The sequence below is a fragment of the Gallinula chloropus genome (genome assembly GCF_964237585.1).
Source record: "Gallinula chloropus genome assembly, chromosome: 3".
NCBI classification, from domain to species: Eukaryota; Metazoa; Chordata; class Aves; order Gruiformes; family Rallidae; genus Gallinula; species Gallinula chloropus.
This window is the reverse complement of record NC_140087.1, coordinates 24,257,613-24,269,969: the sequence shown is the minus strand read 5'-3', so window position 1 is coordinate 24,269,969 and position 12,357 is coordinate 24,257,613. Positions and strand designations below refer to the sequence as shown.

At 46.7% G+C, this 12,357-nt stretch overlaps 1 protein-coding gene across 1 annotated transcript in view; it reads left to right on the top strand.

The window, feature by feature from the left end:
* The window catches only part of MAP7 (microtubule associated protein 7), a gene marked incomplete at both ends in the record, with an annotated part of 104,723 nt that extends 97,262 nt beyond the window's left edge, over positions 1–7,461 (top strand). Inside the window, 2 exons of the mRNA XM_084261037.1 lie at positions 6,542–6,787; positions 7,380–7,461. Coding sequence (XP_084117163.1) covers positions 6,542–6,787; positions 7,380–7,461 — 328 coding nt within the window. The remainder of the gene's footprint in view (positions 1–6,541; positions 6,788–7,379) is intronic.
* Between the last annotated feature and the right edge of the window lie 4,896 nt (positions 7,462–12,357).

The following is a 12,357-nucleotide window of genomic DNA, read 5'->3' as shown; positions in this document are numbered from 1 at the left end:
TTGCAGTGCTAGTTGCCTTGATTGGAGTAGTGAACGTTCTGCTTTCAGCCTAGATGTTCCCATTTCTGAGTTGCTTGGAGTAAGAAGAGTCCCTCATGTGAAAGAGCTGCTCAGTTTTGCTTTGCATTTCAAAAAGAACTGCTAAGATGCATTTCAGAATACAGAGTGTAACGCTGGGAGCTGTCTGTAGCCGTGAAGCGAGTCACTCAGACTCTGAGAAATTGCTGAAATGCCCGAAACATCAGAGTTACACCGAGTGGGATCTGTTACATAAGCATGAGCTGTCAGTGGTTTCCATGTCAATAATGCAGAGAGCCAAGCGATCCCTCAGTCTTTCCATGTTTTATGCAGGCAGTGCCAGAATATGCATGGAAGACTGGAGTGTGGGAAGCCACCGCGCAGTCCGCAATGGACACTGTCCTTCAGGGTGTGATTGGCACTAATTGAGGGAGGAATCTGCCCTCTCTCGATCCCTCCATACGCCTGGGGGATCTTATCCTGCTGTCACGCTGACAGGGATGCTCCTGCTGAGGGGAGTTCTGTCAGTGTCAGAGCTGCCCTGCGCGAGCTGCACGGAGCTGCCTCAGCATTGTGTCAGGCGGCTGTTGAATGTTAATCCCTCCCAGGCACCTCGAGGTGTGTAACGCAAATCGTGCCGCGCTGATGAAGGCGGTCACGTCGCCTTGTCCTGCGTGTGGAAGGAACCTCACAGTGGCCAGGGTGGGGAATGAATGAACGTGTGAGGTAGAAAAATGGCAGCAGAAGTAGGAAGTGTGTCCTAAGGCTGTGTGGAAGGGGAAACTGGTATGCCCAGTTAGGGTAAGGAGGGACTCTGGAGGCACGCTGACTGGGGAGGCAAACGCTGAAGTGCTTTGGAGCACCCTGGTGATACCTTAGTGCAGGTAGCCCGAAAAGCTGTGCTAAGGAATACATAGCAACACGGGTTTTATCACGTGGTCAAAGCCACAGGTGCCAACACTGCTGCTACTGCATCTCGTGTGCTGCAGCTGTCTGGCATCTAGCAGTACCTGACATCGTAGTACACACAAAGCAGGAGGTGGAGATGGTCTCTTGTGGGAGCACCTTGCTCCACCCCAAGAAAAATGTAGCTTTTGTCTGGAAAAAGACTTGAGCATGTTTTAAGGGCAAGATAGCTCAGATTTCTGACCAGAACTAAAAAACTCTTTGCCTGTGGGACACCTGTGGCATGTGCACATATGGGTGAGAGGAGGGAGTGAAGGAGAGGAGTTGTCTTTAAGGCCTAGAGCAACAGTCAGTCTTGTTCTCTGCCTACAGTGTGGGAAGTTTCACTGGGTCAAAGACAGAAGTGTAAGTGTCGCTGGGTCTGTTTTGTGCAGCAGCCAGGCCTAGCCTGACTGTGTGCCTCCAAACAGGACTGGTGGGGGACCAAACCCAGAGTACCTGTGTCTGGGGTCATTCCCCAGACAGTGCACATGCTCTGTCCCTTGCACCAGAAATGTTGAAGGAGGGGGTCTTGGAAGGCTGCAAGAGGTTTGTGTGAAGATGAAGGTTCTACTGTGGGGCATAATAGGCAGTTGTCTGACAGCTTATCACAGAATTGTAGGGGTTGGAAGGGACCTCAAGAGATCGGAATCCAACCCCTTGCTGTGCTGAATCACAGACTCGTTTGGGTTGGAAGGGACTTCAAAGCCCATCTAGTTCCCCCCCTGCCATGGGCAGGGACATCCTTCACTAGACCAGGTTGCCCAAAGTCCCATCCAGCCTGGCCTTGAACACTGCCAGGGAGGGGGCAGCCACAGCTACTCTGGGCAGCCCATGCCAGGGCCTCACCACACGCACAGGGAAGAATTTCTGCCTAATATCTAACCTGAATCTACCCTCTTCTAGTTTAAAACCTTCATCCCTATTCCTCCCCATCACATCATCCATGACCAGGAGTACAACGCAGCTGAGAGAAGCTGGAAGAATTCTGGCCCAGTTAGGCAAGGCAATTGATTTCGGGACTTCAGCATTCTCTGTTGCTGCTTTTGATCAGCACTGCAGCTCTCATAGTACTGGATCTTCATCAGCTTTCCAAGGCAATTAATCTTCATAAACCCCAGTGAAAATGCTGTGATTTGATAAATTAGTTATCGTATATCTCTTGTCAATAATTATTAGGTTTATTTATAAATGCCTATTGCAAGCAATATGTTGGCACTATCACCTGTCCCACCTAATAATTGTCAATGTTTTCAGTCACATTCCTACTCCTGTGTGTTAAACAGAAGAACAAGAATGACTTCTCCTGGGGCCTAAAGCTTCTTCACTTTGCATCAGGAAAGAACCAAGCACATGACAACTTGGTTGTGAAATGACCTGGTTTACCATGTTAGCGCTCGAGGTTTTCATATGGATCTTACCTGAATCCTCAGCTTATAGGAAAACCTCCTGACTTCTTACTTGTCAGAGTTCCAGGGATGATTTTTGTAGCATGAAGGTTTAAGCCATGCTGTGAGGCTTAAGGGTTTAGTCCCCTATGCTTGCTCCAGGTATCTTCTCAGCAAGTAAAGTTGGTTAAACAATTTCATGCTCAAATGCTCATGAGGAGTAGTGAATTATTATGGGGAGGGAGTGACCTCACGTCTGGCCTGTCAGTCTGTGGTGAGAAGCCTCACAATTGAACTTAACTGCAGACTTTTCATCCAGGTGTGCTGCAAAGCCAGGACTGCTGTGAGAAGGGCAACACTGAATGGATTCTAAAACAGAACTTACCATGGAAATGTCCCAGTTATCAGAGAATATTAATTAATAATGGCATGTTAACTTCTGGCTAGATTCTGGGATTTGGGTTGGGGTTTTTTCAACAAATGGGAAAATGAATTTGAAACAATTGTTTGAAATACAGGATAAGAAGATATGGTGTTCAAGTATTTTCAAGCTTTTTGTAAATTAGAAAACTTTTTTTCAGATTCTATTTTTTTCTTCTTTCTTTACTAAATAGTGGAACCCTGGAAGAAACAGCAGTAGAAGCTGGAGATGGAAAACCAATACAGCTGCCTAATCCATCTCCCACTTGCAGATTTTTTGCTTGTTCTCTGCTTTCTAATTCTTTGCCAAAGTTAGGTCCTGCCTGCTGCTTCTCAGAAAGTCATTTCAGTATGGTGGTTTATGTTCACAATATGTCCTTTATGATCTTTACCCTGTAATTCCCTTTTTTTCTTCCTCTGCTGCTCTCTCTAAATGCCTGCAGTGGGCCTGGGTGAGAGCAGTGACCTCCTCTGTGTCTCTCCATCCTGCCTGCGGGGACCTGGGGCTGGGTAGATGAGGTAACCAGGTTTTAGACATACACAGCTAGACAAGGTGATTGCCTCAGTATCTTATCCCTGGAAAAGAATGCTTCTGGATTCAAATGCTTATGTTCATTGTTCGGTCTGGAGGATAATATTGTCCCTCAGACTTCCTCCGGCACCACCTTCCTTCTTCAGGCCTCCAGCTCCTCCTCCTAGGCTGATCTCAAGTGCTCTTGTCTCAGTGGTTTAGAAACAATCGCCCTTACTTTCAAATCCTGCCCCAGGCTGGGGTCCCTCTGGCCATCAATGTTTATCTGTGGCCTCTCTGCAAAAAAGAGGTCAATGAACAGGACAATTGACTTTGTCTCTCAGATCATGTGCAGAAGTATTCTGGCACATCCCAAAGGCCTGCAAATCACTTGGGGGTGTTTTTCTCCTTATTCAGTGCTGATTTCAGTGGGATGATGAGAAAGCCAGACATACAGAATTCTGGACATTTTTCTTTCTACTTCCTCTCTTTATGTTCTTTATACACATATATGTAGATCTATAGTCTACACAGAGTTTTGACTAAAATTACCTACATCAGATGTTGTTTTCAGTAGTTTTTAACTTTTTGGGCATTCCAGTTCCTTTAATGAAATTAGCTGCTCCTCTCCCAGCTGCCTCCAGTCCATCTTGCTCGTATCCATGTGTCCAGTTCAAAACACAAAGCTGCACAGACGCTGGGGTGTGTTTTAGCTGCTGTGAAGCCCTCTTTCAGGTGCTTGCAAGGCTGTTATGCCTCAGTAACTCAGGCACCTGTATTATTATTACAGAGGTGTCTTGCTGCAAGCACATTTAAGGGGTATGTTACAGTGCCAAAACTGTCCAGGTCTTAGAAACAGGACTGCACTGTTGTGTGCCTGAAGGGGTTTCTCCAGTGTTCTGCTGGACACTGAGACCTCGCTAAGGATGTACCATAAGGCAGTAAGAATGGCTGCAGCAAGTCACAAATCCATTACTACTTTGTGTTCTTTGCTTTGGTGGCCCGTAGCAGTTGCTGAGGGAGAGACTGTAAAGGGAAGAAAGGTAAGTACCAGGGGATCCTCTGGTCAGTGAAGGGTTACTAAGCACTGTGGTCTGAAAGCGACCATAGGTCCCTAAGCTGCTCATTACCAGAAGCTGGAGGGTATTCCAATCTCCTAGGAATTCCTCTAATCTCCTTTGAGCTCATGGCCTGTAAGATGGCCAGTGGAATTAATTCCACAATTCTGTTTTTTCCCTTTGTTTCTTCTAAGCTTGCTCCCCTGGCAATCTGGTGGAGCAAATACAGTATAGAATAGAGAAGATTTTATAGCATAACATATAGAAATCGGTAGTCATGGTTTCTTTTTCTGCACCACCTTTGTGACTGTACAGACTCCCCTGCCTCAAAAGACATCTTTGGAGTCTGTGAATCCTGGTCTGGCTCAGTGTGTAATACTGGCAGTGCCATGATTAAATAAATACAAAGAACTATTTATCTGTTCAATCCACTGATCAATCGGATAGAAACATCTGTTTGCAGAAGGAAGAATCATCTTCGTAGTACCAGTGCTTGTTGAAGTATATTCTGTCTCATTTATATGAATGAGCAGTTGCTTTCTTCCCTCTCCTCATTTTTACCTCATCCATCAAACTTGCCATCATATCCCAGCTCTGGTAAAGGTGACTGGCAGTAGATGGGGATGAAAGAAATCAGGATAACTGACGGTGAATAACAACCTAATAAGGATACACCACAGAGCAGGTTTTACTAGTCCTAAAGCATCTCACAGCTTCTGCTCCTCATCTTACAGATGTGGCTCTCTGGCACGAAGGGCTGATGTGACTTGTGACCTCTCCCAAGGCCACCAGCAGTGTTTCTGTGTCTGCTCTCCACCTCAGTGCAGTGAAACATGTCACTTTGAAAGCTGCTCAGTGTACCCACAGAGAAAAAAAAGACAGGGAATGCCTTTCTGGAAAAGAACTGTGACTGACTGAAAAACTGGGAAAGGCTTGATATGAAAACCAGCTTGTCCTTCTCACAGGGGCTTTGGATAAAGTGCTGCTGCTTTCAGAAGCACAGTGGCTGTTTTCTGTCTCTTGGAAAGTACTGTAAAACAATTCTGAAATTTTTGTTAAACATCAGAAGATGCCAGGAGTTGAAAACAAGCCATATGCCGATTACAAGCAGTTTTGTTTTGTTTTGTTTTTTAAAAGACTAGTAAATGTAATGTCAAGAGAAAAACAGCCCCTGAAACAGAGCCACCTGCTCAGAGATGGCCTGAGGAAATTGATGGCCTAGTTTCAATCCAGGAAAATTGCATCTGAGCCTTTGTGGCTGAAGGATTTCCAAACAATCTGAACAGCTGTGATGCAGCTGTGACCTGGTCTGAATAGGGAATAGATGCCCGAGAGTGCCAGGATCTGATTGATTGCTGAGAGCCTTAAGGAGCCCCTGTGAAAGATCACACGGCTTTTGAGTGTGGGTTGAATACTTGCTCATTCTCAAGGAGCTTATAGTCCATTACTGTCACCCTGATCACTAAAGTAGCACCTTGCTTCCTCCCCTCTAGCAAGACAGACAACTGTCTGTACTGCTTCTGACTGGGGGAGACCTACAAGAGCTTCCTCACAAGGCGTCTGTGTCGAGTGGGGAGAAGGGAAGAGGAAGTGCAGATTGACAGGAGGGATGCTGGGAGGTGTTTCTCTGTGGAGACATGAGCCCCAAGAACTTGCAGGGCAGGAGGGACTGAAAGGAGAACTGCACTGGGAAAGGAGGAGTTTTGCCTCTGCATGAGCGGCAGGTAGAAGAGGCTGCGCCAGAACTGGAGGCAGGAGGTGGTCTGAGGGGTAACAGATATGCCAGTGGTCTTATCTAAGGGCAGTTACTTGGATTTGTAGTAAGAGGAAGGGTTTGGTGAAGGTTGGGCAAAGAGCTGGAAATGTCAGAGGCTGTAAGTTAGGTGGGTGGCTGGAGGTGGCAGTGGTGCTGCTGCTGCAGGGGTGTTTTCCCTGCTTCCCACCACAGTCACTTCTCAGAACTGCAGTGGCCAGGAGACTCCACAGGTGGGGATGCTGTGTAGCCACATCCAGTGACTGCTGCGTGTCTGGGCGAAGGCGTCTCTGATGCTGGGCTGCAAAACCAGGTCTCTTACTGACAGAATCGTGGGTCTGGTTCTGGTGGCCCAGAGAGCTGTGCATCAGGGCCCCTTCCCCACCTGCTGTACTGCTCTGAGCTGCTCCGTGACAGGTGCGAGGAAATGCCCCTGTTTCTCTTCCAGCAACCTCAACCCAGAGAAGAACACGAGTGAGAATGGAATGTCTGTGCAGGACGATAACTTTGAGGAGATCATCAACCTGCCTATTGGGTCCAAACCTTCCCGGCTGGACGCCCTGAACAATGACGGAAGCAATAGTCCCGAGATCCCTTTGAATCCAATTCTGGCCTTCGAAGATAAGGGGACTCTCTTGCCTCAGGTAGATAGTGTTCAAACACATCAAACTGCAGGTAGGTTTGCCTTGGTTCGGTACCTCTTGCAATATGGTGTGGTTTGCAGGGGTAGAGCTCTTAATTGATACAAGTTGATTGATTAAAGCATTTTTAAACCCAGTAATATTTGGGGAAAGGAGCAGATCATCCCTCTGTATAGCGGTGCACGGCGAGTGCGGTGCGAGTGGTGGCGAGGCCGCCTCGTTCCTGTTGGGGGGCTCCCGGTGACGGTGCCACCCTGCCAGGCTCCCGGTGCCACCTGCCATTCCCGGCTCGTGAGCAGCCCCCATGTTCCTGTTCTGCAGGCACCATTAGCTGATACACGTGTGCAGAAGGGGAGCTGGTACCCACCTCCTGCATAAAATTCTGGGCCTACTTCCCTCCTGGAGTCCTTGCTGCCACCGAGGCTGTGCAGCACTCCAGATTATTCTGAATTACATCACAACTTTTAAAGGATGCCAGGGGAACGAATGCTAACTTAGCAGGCTCTGTTGGAAAACCGGTTTCTGCTTGTGTGGCTGGCAAATGCAGGGGAAACAATCTCACTGCAATGTCTGCAGAGGTGACGAGGCCTTGGAAGTAAGTGCTGTCACTCTTTGACCTGTCACCTTTGTCGCCTTCTGTTGTAGAAGTGATCTGATCGTTTCTTCTGAAGAACCAAAGGTGGTGATGAGCATCTCTGCAGCCAGTGGAGTTTCTTCCATGCAATGAAGGAGCGTTTTATTATTTTCTCTCCGTTTTTTAAAAGATTTCTTGAATATCTTTTTTTGGAAGGACTTTAGTAAAACCAGCAGAAGAAATGATGGGAATAGACTTGGATCACCTTTCTAATAGCTTTCATCACTAGAAAAATCACGCTTCACGTGCATTACTTAATATGGCTTTTTCCAACGAGCTTTTTCTGTTAGTACATGGATATTTCTGCATTCCTTAAGACACAAGACACTGGAATATGAAAGCAATGGGCTGATTTGGGTGGTGGGACTGATTCTTTTTTAAAAAAGGTTGGGTGTTGGTGTAAAAAGCATAATTATAAAATTGGCAAAGAATCTTGTACACTTTGTGGTTCTAATACTTGAAAAATAAATACCTCCTTGCTCTACAAGTAGAGCTAATGGGGTGTTTTATTTAAACCTCTTGGTTTAAATATTATTGCAGAGAACTCTAATTATGGGGGCAAAGTATCGGCTTCTGTATCAGGTTCTTGTAAATGTAATTCCTCCAGGGACATTCTGTAAGTTGAGACGTTGCTCTGATCCTCTCACGTTTTCTCTAGAAACACAGAACAAGGCAGGGTTCACAACGTGACACTTTGAGAGCGTTATTTTTTCACTGACAAGAGGAAAAACCCGACTGTTCTCCTAAACGATGTATTTATGAATTTTGTTCCGTACAGAGAGAAATCATTTAATTGAATAAATTAGAAAAAATGTGGTAAAATGATACTGCCAACTTGATTTTTTGTTCCATCCATGTTCACGGTACTGCAAAAGCTGCACACACGGGCACATGTGTGTACACCCACAAGGAAGTACCTTGTCTGAGTCCTGTAAACTGCTGCTGTTCCGAGTGATGGAAGACACTTCCTTTGCCTTATCAGACTACTGAAGACTGTGTGAAACCTGACACATTTGATTTTTGGATGATGAAGCAGGTTTGTTTGGGCATTTTTTGGCTTTGCTCGTTTCAGAGCAAATGGGAAATGGTCACTGTTTGTGCTTTTTATGTAGCGCGAGATTTTTATAGAGCAGTGAGGTCTGAGTGGGAGGAGGAGCGCCGCAGGCTGCTCTCTCTGTGGTTTGATGCTGATACCCATTGTCATTGTTCCATCCCTCACTTTGGGTTGTGGTCGGGCAGAACTGTAAAACCGGGCACCTGTCTGGGCTCTGACAAGCAGTGCTGCTGCCGGTAGAGCTCGCCCTAGGGGCCTGGGTTTGAAGCACCAAGCAGGGCACGATGGACTGCTGGCTGAAGTCACCGGGTAGATCCTTGGCTGGTGGGAACAGGCTTGTGGGCTTTCAGTTCACGCTGCCAGACTGCACCGCTGAGATTCCTGCGCTTGCCTCTAGAGAGCGCTGAGCCGCGCCTGGAGGAACCTGCGCGGAGAATCTGTGCTGGCAGCACAACCTCGAGATACAGGCTGAAGGATGTCTGAAGAACTGACTTCTGCCACTGCCAAGTACTCGTCTTGCACGGGAGCTGGGGTAGAAGCGATGGAAATGCAACGGAAAGAGACTTGATCTGCCAGAATCTATTGGGAAGGGAAAAACCTGCCAGTCAGAGTGCTTGCAATAGTAGCTTGTGACACGGTGAAATGAATTGGGTTCCTTTCTTGCTTTCTTTAGTTTTCCATGTACACAGCCAGCCACGACATTTTGAAGTGTCCCAGATATGTAGTTTTTCTTTAAACCTATGTATAGCATGTAAGTACCAAATAAAACTTGTTTGAAATATTTCCTTTACTTACGTTTTCATTTTCTTGCATAGTTGAAACAGGGGTCAGTCTGTGCTGGGAAACTCTTCTTGCTGCTTCTGGGCTGCTGAAAAGTTTTCCTCAGGTTCCCTCTAAGCTCTTCACTAGAAAATCCATACAGGGTCACTTACAGCCAGAAAGGGAGCAAAGAAACAGGCAGTAAGGTTTAGCTTCGGTTTTAGGTTTGAGGATTCATTTAGGTTCAGGTTTAAGTTATGTTGCACTTGGTCTATTTAAGCTCAGGTATAAATTGTGCTGATTGGTTTTTGTGAAGCAGGTGTTCTGAAGTCTCACTGTTGGCAGCACAGATAGAGAGTCTGCTTCCTTTCTCCTGTGTGCTCTGTTGGTTTTTAACAGGACTGCAGTGAAACCCATTTGCAGTTGTATTCGTTCCAGGTTTGCTCAAAATGAGAGGGAAAAGTTCCACCTTGTCAAGGGCCTGATGCCCAGAGTAGAAGCTGGGGAATTAGGTGTAAGAACCAACAAAACCCACCTAAAAACGGGATTGAAATGTTAAGTCTTGGCTGAAGTATCTTTTCTTTAAATACAGGAAAGAAGAGTTTCTCTTCTGTTGAACATTGCTCTCAATAATGAAAGGTGGTATGAAGTGAAGGCCAGCTCCTCTGCTGCTATTGCAACTGGCTTTGTTGGTGGTACTATCAGAGAAACTCAGTGAGGCCGAACTAGCAATTGTAGAAATCAGAGCTGCTCTGAAGGTACGTTGCAGTAACCTGTCCCAGCAGCTACACTGGGCTTTGAAAGACTCAGTTCCTTGCTTGGGACTGAACAGCACAACAGAACTGCTCAGGTGGGGGATGTTCAGCACCTTTAGTTCTGTAAGTCACAAATGCAGCGTTGTTCACAGTCAGCTCTGCTTGTTCCACGTGTCCCTCATCTCATTCCCAAGGAAGAATCCTTTGCTCCTTTCCTCCTTGCTAAGACCTTGGAGTAATGTTTGAAACCAAATACGTGAGGGAGACAGATTGATTCTGATGTCATTACTTCATACTGCACTGATTCTCTTCATGGCAAATGTCCTAAAGTCACCCAGCGAGGTGGCCTGGAGTTCAAGGCTTTCTGCCCCTGTTCCCAGCTGTGTCACTCAGCTCTCTGCGGCCCCCTGCTCTAATACACCCCACTCCCCGTGGTGGGACACGTGGCTCTTCCGCATGAGCTTTCAAGAGACAATTCCAGGTGAGTACTGCAAATGCCACATGGCTCCAGCCGAAGTCCCTGACCTTTTCTTCAACAGGTCTCTTCACTGTGTGTTATGGGGAGGGGCTTTTGAGTGTGGTTTTGGCTTCTGGGGTGTTTTTAAATACTACTATCAGAGAGAGCTCACAGTTATTAAAAGGAATCCCTGATAGAAATGCCCCCCCCATCCCCCGAGCCCCGGAAGCAAGTGGAGAACGTAGCATTGACAGAACGGGGTTGGGATTTGTAATGAATTTATTTTGCTCTTGCTTTGATTCCATGTTTGTAGCCAGCAGCAGCTCTAAAGCCCTAAGTCAGAGTTGCACCTTGGTGTAAGTGCCTCAAAAGACAGGAACCTCATGTGAAAGGTTTCCATAAGCGACCGCAGTACCTGGGAGCAGGCGCAGGGCGGAAGGGTGGTCCCAATGATTCGGTGTTCCCGCCACTTGAACATCATCTCCAGCCAGATTCTTGTGTTTAAAAAGAAGTGTATTGAGCAAAGGTGGAACTGGATTACTAATAGATGATAATGATTAATTCTCTTACAAAATTAAACCCTACATTAAAAAACTAGTGCCCCATAGTTTCAAGGTTCTATGCTACTTTCCCCCCATGTCCTAAGAAATGCTGGTTTGATTGGCTGAAAGGTCTGAGAGACAGGCTCCTTCTGGAGGAGAGGGGAGGGAAGGAAGTGTTCTCTACACGTGTAGGAAGATCAGTTGCATTTAAACATACTACTACTTGGTTACGTTAACCTATTTTAAAATATCAGTATCAAAATATAAGATGAATTCCTAATTTTGCCAGACTTGGTCACTTCTCCACTGCTGTAAGTACCTTTGGCAAGAACTTGCCCTTTGCAGGACAGATTCCTGTACCCAAAACACCTCTCACCAGTCATTTGCTATATTCTGTGTTTACCCACCTGTTCTGGGCTTGGCTAGGACAGAGTTCCCCTTTCTAGCAGCAAGGGGAATCTGGTGTTTGGGAGTCAGGATGAGAACCATGCTGATAAACACACAGATGTTTTTAGTTATTGCTGAGCAGTCAAGGACTTTTTTGTTGTTCATATTTCCCTGCTAACAAGAAGGGAGGGAGCTCCCAGGGAGCTGGAAGGGGACACAGATGGGACAGGTGACCCAAACTGGTCAAAGAGGGTATTCTATGCCAGTTAAAGTCATGCTCAGCATAAAGGGGGGCTGGTAGGGGGTGGAGCTGGCAGCTCCAAGACATGCAGTTTTGGGGACAGCTCTGAGCTGTAGGGCCTGAGTTGTGCGGTTTGGTGAGAAACCGTGTTGTGCATCACCAGGCCTGTTATCTTTATTTTATCTCTCTCTCTGCTATCCCAGTAAACTACCCTTATCCCAAGCTGTGAGCTTTGGGGTTTTTCTGGTTTTCTTTTCCCTGCCTTTCCCCCTCCCTCAATTCCTGCCCCGCCCCAAAGAGTGAGCAGCTGTGTGGTGCCCGGCTCTCAGCTGGGGCAAAACCACAACATCACCTCAATGTGCCTTTGCTCTTCTGATGGAGAGTGGTGCCTACAGTGTATGCAAGGATCAGTCTTAAGGCTTGCCCTGTTCTTGTATCTTGCAATTCCTGAGTTGTCCCTCAGCAGTTACATCCTGCAGTAAGCTGATAGTAGTGTGCTGCCTTTATGCTATGTGTTAATTCAATTATTTTCTAAAGTCAAGTGCCTGGACTGTGCTCTGAAATAAGGGACCTGGAACAGAAAACAAAGACGAATGCAGAGGAACCTGCGCGCTTGGGAGATGCCTCTTCTGTAGAGTCAGCCTGTTATGTGAATAGACCCTCACGAACACAGTGCTGGGTTTTTGGAGGGGGTGAGGAAGCCAAAAACAAACTGTGAAAGATGACTCAAGCATAACAGGTTTTCCAAGCCATTGGAAGGAAGGCAGCTGTAGTCCTCCAGCACACCTAATGCA